Source organism: Epinephelus moara, chromosome 12 (genome assembly GCF_006386435.1).
Source record: "Epinephelus moara isolate mb chromosome 12, YSFRI_EMoa_1.0, whole genome shotgun sequence".
Lineage (NCBI taxonomy): Eukaryota > Metazoa > Chordata > Actinopteri > Perciformes > Serranidae > Epinephelus > Epinephelus moara.
The window spans coordinates 38,271,738-38,278,411 of NC_065517.1; the positions used below are offsets into that span (position 1 = coordinate 38,271,738).

General features: G+C 43.7%; 1 protein-coding gene across 1 annotated transcript in view; it reads right to left on the reverse strand.

Annotated features, from left to right (window-relative positions):
• The window catches only part of LOC126399217 (kelch-like protein 29), a 359,560-nt gene that overhangs the window by 148,887 nt on the left and 203,999 nt on the right, over positions 1 to 6,674 (reverse strand). The window contains exon 7 of the mRNA XM_050059067.1: positions 3,527 to 4,051. Coding sequence (XP_049915024.1) covers positions 3,527 to 4,051 — 525 coding nt within the window. The remainder of the gene's footprint in view (positions 1 to 3,526; positions 4,052 to 6,674) is intronic.

Consider the following 6,674-nt stretch of genomic DNA (forward strand, 5'->3'; position numbering starts at 1 on the left):
AGTTCTGTGTCTTGCATTTTGTTTCTGTTGACTTTGATTGAAGTGCGATTTACTATGATAAAATTACGGCTTTTTTAAATGGAGTCTGGTGGGTCTGGTGATAGCGATTCCAGGGCTGTTTCTGGTTAAATAAAAAGGATCTTACTATTTGATAAGAAAGCTCTGTCTATCCAGGGATCCTTTCCATTATGTTGTCAGACACTGGGTGCGGTTACATGATGGCTTCTCATCCAGAATGTAATAAATCTGAATGAAATCATTCGGAATTAAAGTCTTTCCAGGTAGTTTACATGAGAAATATTCATTCCGAATGAGGGTTTACACGGGAGATCAGTTTAATTGCCTTTATTTGGTCTGTGCAAGGTTTGGGGCAGGGAAGGTTTCTGATTGGATAGGGGGCGGGGCGGATGTTACGTGTTTACGTTTACCGGAAGAAAACACTGTAGTCCTCGCTCCGAATAACAAGATGCTTGACGCCGCCGTTCTTAGTGCCTTTCGGGTTTGTTTTGCTTATATTCTTGAAGCAGCAGTACGACAACAACCTTGTTCTGCTAATGCTTCGTCTGTTGAGGAGGAGAAGAGAGGTAGAAGGTCAAAGAAGGGAGATAGAAGACCGTGCTTTGGCGTATGGAAACAAGTGAGTGCAACGAGTCCGACTGCTCTATCTCAGCCCGTTGCTATGCGCGCTATATATTATCGCGCCAGAAGGGCAAGGAAACGAGCATGCGCAGAAAGCCTGGAATGAACTTGAAGAGGAATGAGCGACATTGTTTCATTCGGAATGACAAACGGAATAAACCACGCCCTTTAATCGGATTTAATTTTCAATCGGAATGACCGTTTACATGAGCACTTTTAATCGGAATGGCCTTTCATTACAAATGAAAGTGGAATTAAACTGTCCATGTAAACGTACTGACTGTAATAACATTCTGGGTCAGTGGCATAAATAGAACTTTTAGTGGATGTATATTTACAGTCCATAGGGCTGGAGTGGTTACATTGCAGCCTGTCGTTCAATACAGGACCAATTTAAAAACTGCAGTCACTTAAACACAAAAACATGAGAAAAGGGGTCCAGGTTAAAAAATATTTAACTTTCCATTTAATGCCTAGATTTGTTTAGGATATGTTTTTTTTTTAAACCTCTTTCAGGATGATAATTATTCAGCTATTGAAGCAAAGTCTGGCCCCTCTTTGGCTTTTCCCTCAAAAGCCCTGTCTAGATTCACCTTATAAAAGTGAAGTGGTGTCCAGTTTGTGCGTGTTGCTCGGGTTTTTATCGCCCCTTTAACAATATACACTTTTTGAGGACAAAATAAAGCCTGTGTGTTTGTTTTCTGAGAAGTAAAAGAACAAGAAATACAGCATGTCTCTCAGTTTGTGTGGACACTGGGACTTCATTTGCCGCCGACTTTAATGCCAGATATGTGTACGACCCACAATCTCTGCCCTGGGATCAGATTTGCCAACACTCTTATCCTCACCTCAGCCATTACAAGGCTGCAGAAACACTGACCTCTAACCTGCAGCTGCTTTCCTTTCTTTTCCAAACCTCAATTTTTTTTCTAAGCGAAAAAACAGCCAACAGCAGGTTAAAATTAATTGTAACAGAAGCGAGCCAGAATGCAGGTCGCAAGAGCTTACCCTCCATATTTTACCACTATGCCACTACAGCAGGACAGTAGGTACTCTCGCCACATTGGTATGCAGTGTTAATTGATTTAAAACAGAATGCGTAAGACCAGAGGGAGCTTGGGATTTGTGACCTCTGGAAGTGTGCGAGAGAGTAGAAGGAAGCGAGGGATAGCGAGGAAAGAGGCAGGAAATGACAGATTATCAGAAAGACAGAAAAGGACGGACAGAAGGACAGCAATGGGCAGCGTCATGAGGGGCAGGGTGACCGGGGTGGCGTTGTTGTGATTACAGCTGCTAAGTTAAGTGTCCCTGTCAAGGGGGGGAGGCCTGCCTCGCCACTCAGGAGCCGGCTGAAGAGATGTCACTGCTGCTAATTTACTGGTGCTCGACATTTTACCCGGGCCCACTGTTCTTGTGACGTTACCCTCACTAATATCTATTCAATGCCAGGCTGAGATGAAAAAAAAAAAACTGCTACAATGGTTGAGGAGATGTGAGATTCAAGTGCCTCCATTTGCAGTTTGACCTTCATACACAAGATTTTCAAGTGTATATTGTGTCTAGAAATTGACACAGGGATGCTTTCCCTCCTGCCTTTGAAATACAGCAGCTGACAAACTGTAACCATACAAGCTGAATATATTAGCTTTCTCATAACATGAATCACAGAAACAGTGTTTCCAGAATTTTAACAATCCTGCAGCGTTTCCCCCTTCCCTGTAAAACCTCTCTGTATAAATACTGTAATCCCAATTAAACTCTTGCTTCTTTGGCCTGTTAGAACAAGGTCAATAAATTTTGACACGCACATGGTTAATGGATCGCGACAGTCCATCCAACAAAGACGCTAAAAAGCCCCTCATTCGACAGAGGCCGGACCAAGCAGATGAGCCCGTCTAATTATCCATTTCCAATTCTACCTGCAGTCTCATTCCGATGTATCGCAGGCAGTCCCCCAAAATAATTGCTTTTTTGCAATCTACAAGTTCATTTGCACACATTTTATTGATCAAACTGAGTCAGGAAAAAGAAAACAATCTAAACCTAAATTAAAAGCTTCATTAAATGTGAAAATTGGTCGGGGAATTGCGAACATCTGTTTCTAGTGCCCTGCGTCATAAACTCCAAGGTTAAACCAAACACCAATTTACGGGCTTGCAGACTCAGGCATGAGTCGGAGCTGTGAAGCACCTTCACAAACACAGCGCAAGTCAACAAGGCTTCAAACGATTTTCGGGAGAGATGCGAGGGCAGGGGCTGAAAGCTCTTCCTGCCTTGTGTTTAGTAGGCCTGGTGAGTATTGCACCCCGACAGCAGTGGAAGGATAAACCTGACACACTTTTAACCAATTTCAGTGCACAACGGTACAGAAGCCTCTGTTGTGTGGTAGTTTGAGATCAGTACAACATGTTCTCTCCAAAGAATCCACTATAGGCAGTATTATAGGTTTTTAGAAGCAGCCATTTCGCTGCTGCTTTCGGTGCACCTCCGTTCGCTGTGACCTTGGAGCAGCTTTGAAGCGAATTGGCTCTGTTTGCAAGTTGGATTTTAACAACCCCTTGCTTGAGTGTTTGCCGCCTTGTTTATGACTGTTGGCATCCGAAACTGCTCGGGTATACAGACAGAGGGCAGAGGCCTGCGTGTTTCATTCCAGTGCGGCCCCACATAAGGGGAGGTCAGAAGAAATAGAGAGCTGAGAGTACATTGATTTAATACCTAACACCTCCCTGGCTTGGATTCGCTTCTGAGCTGAGGTTGCCAGCTGAACAGATCTGCTTTGATTTAGCCTTTCAAAGATAGCCGTGACAGGTTCCATATCTGGAAGAAAGTGATTCTAAAAAACACTGAAAATCTGCAGAGTGCATCAGCCGAGGCTGTCTGTGCTTACCTTTAGGATGTCCCGGGTCACTGAACTCGTACTTTCCCATGCCAACTGTCCGCAGCATTTGCAGCCCGTTTGGACCGTCCTGATTGTCCCCGGCTGTGGGCTGAGCCTGCGCCGCTGCTGCTGCGGCCGCCTGTCCATTGGTCAGAGGCAAGGCGGGCGGCTGGATGAGGCCGGGGTGAGAGGTTAAGTGGCCGTTGCCCATCACGCTGTGAGGGTTTGGATGAACCACCTGGTTGGCTTGGGCAGCGAGGGCAGACGTGGGCTGAGCGGAGGGGTACGGAGGCTGGCTGGGCATGCTCAGCACCATGGAGGGCGGCTGCTGGGTGGACTGTGGCGTCAGCTGGAAGTGGGCTGTCATGAGGGGGTGTTGCGGGGGTACCGGCGCCTGAATGGATGGGGTTACTCCTATGATTGGTGACTGTGCGGTCACACTGTGGTTGAAGGAGGGCGGCTGGGGGAGGGCGTAGGTGTGGGGCAGGAGGCTGGGCTGGCTCACTGCTGCTACTGGTGCAGCCCAGGTCGGACCTACAGACAAACAGAAGAGAGAAAACAAGAGATAAATCAATTGTTTATCCAACATTTAAACCATAAAACCACATGGAAGTTGGAGTAAATGTAGTTGTATAGTGTGACTGATTTGTGGTATCGTGTAAGTCGTAGCCAGCGCCAAAAACAAGGCCAGAGTGATGTGATGTCTGGCATTAGATGATCAAATAGAGACAGAAAACAGCATGAGAAGACAGCTTCCAGCTTGAGTCTGTTCCTCTCCACACCACAACTGTCAGCGCGCCGCTCCGCTTCAGTCCAAGTTTGTTTTCGACTCAAGACTTAATATCAAACAAAAAATATCCAAAGTGACGTACAGATCTGCGCCCAAGATCAACATCATAATAAGATTAAGAGATTTACTCTGCTACAAGATGAGCAAATGCTTTTCTGAATGTGAGAGCATACATGCTTGGTGCATCCGACACCATTATCTGTGTAGGAGTCTGTGTTTACCCAGACACTCGGAGCCAATCATTTCTCTACCCCGAGGCGTTAGACGCTGAGGGTGTGCTGGGGAAGACGCAGCCATATTGGCCCGGATCACTGCCTCCCTCGCTCACTCATTCGCTTCCCACTCCCTCATCTCTGTAACTCCTCCTGCCTCTGTCCAGGCTCCAAAAATAGCCCACCACTCTGCCAAGGGGCCAAAGGCTAAATCACAGCATGCAAAAAGCTATGAAAAAAAAAAAGCCCACATTATTCATGATACAGGCCCCGCTGATATAATAGTTGGGGCTGAGGAGGATGGAGCGGGAGGGAGAGATAAAGACAGTGGGAATAAAAGAAAGACGGAGAGGAGGATGGGAACAGAGGACTCCAGAGGAAAGGCCAGTTCATAACTCACCGTCACTGTATTTCATTTCCCTTCTTTTGTAACTCAGCTCGATAAAAGGATTCTAATCATATGGGTTAGTATTATAATTCCACATCTTATAAAGTTTTAAAAAGAATTTGATATACATACATACATTTTATCTGTTCTGGTCCTCAAGGGGAGACAATATAAATGAATAGGGTAAAATTTTAAACATATAGATATCACCATGAAACATCCCCTGTTGATTACTTCCTGTAAGACTATTATTTTTAGTATTACAAGTATTTTTTAATAATATGTTAAAATATTCAAATGAGGTGTTCTCTAATTAAATCTGCACTAATTTCGCAGACATTTCCAGAACAGAAATCTCAACATTGGAAATATGTAGCTTTAAAATTCTTGTTTCATTTTGTTGACATGTCAGAGTCAAAGGTTTTACTGAGGGGATCTTAGATGTGTTTTTTTTTTTTTTTTTAGCCATGAAAAAAATCAATTTTTGACATGTTTCTGGGAATAAAATGTTCTTTAAATCAGGCTATGAATGATATATGAACCAACCCCCTCTGTACAAACCTTCAGAATATAGATGGGAATAAAACTGGAAAGTTTGGTGTATGTAAGTGCTGCTGGAGTGGAGAGCTTTGGCTCAAAGTATGAAAACTCATTTTGAAAGAATGTACTGTAGAATTCCATACATTTTTTTAGGACCAAAAATGAGAAGCTAGAAACAGATAGTACTGTGACACGTCCCAGTTGATTACTTACACTGTTTTTAAATTTTATGTTTAAATATGCAAATAAGGCATTATCTCATTAAATATGCATTTTGTTTTGCATAATTATAATAATCTTTGTTGTGTTATGGAAGCAAAACAGCCCATTGTTTTCACCTGGGGTGTCTCACCTTTTCAGTCTTTAACCAGCAAAAATAAAAGGATTACACAAAGTGTCATTATCACGACCTAACACTGACATGCATTCATAGGCTTGCCTGCAAAGTTTAACTAAATGAAACAGCTGCATTAACCTCCTCTACACCATGGTGACACTGGCGTCCTCGCCTGACACAAATGTCTTTCAGAGCCTGTGGTAGTTGCAGGGTGTTTACAGAGATAAGCAAGTTAAATTTAAGACTTTTTAAGAAAACAGAATCTCACCGCCGTCATAAATACTGTTTATTATAACAATTCTTCGGTCTGTCCAGTGATTGTAAACACATTGGGTCTGTCAGGCTGGAGACATTTTCGTGGTGATGTGACCTGAAAAAAGACGCATTGATTCCAAATTTAAAAAAACTGTAAAACTTTTTAAGGCCTTTTATTAAAGCCCTTACAAGGAACTTTCATTTTGAGTTGATTTTGGCATCACTGTGGACAAAAGCGGTAGTGTTTTGCCAGAATGAAGCCTACATTTCCCATGAGCTCTAGTGCGTACTGTCGTAAAGACGCTTACTTGGCTCGCGCATGTGTTTGTTTTGGGGATGAATGAAACAACAAGACGGGAAAACTTTGCCCCCGCTCCCATCGGGGATCCCAGCTCACCTCAGCGAACAAAACGTTCATCCTGAAGGATTTCCTGACTTCCCGAGGATTGGATTTTCTCTGTGTGACTGAGACATGGCTGACTGTTGGTGAATCCAGTGCTTTCACAGAACTTTTACCCGATGATTGCTGCTATTTTAACTCCCCGCGGACGTCGGGTCGAGGAGGAGGAATAGCGACTATTTATAAATGTAAGCAGCTAGGTAAGATGATGTGTGCCGTCTGAGTGCCGTAAATC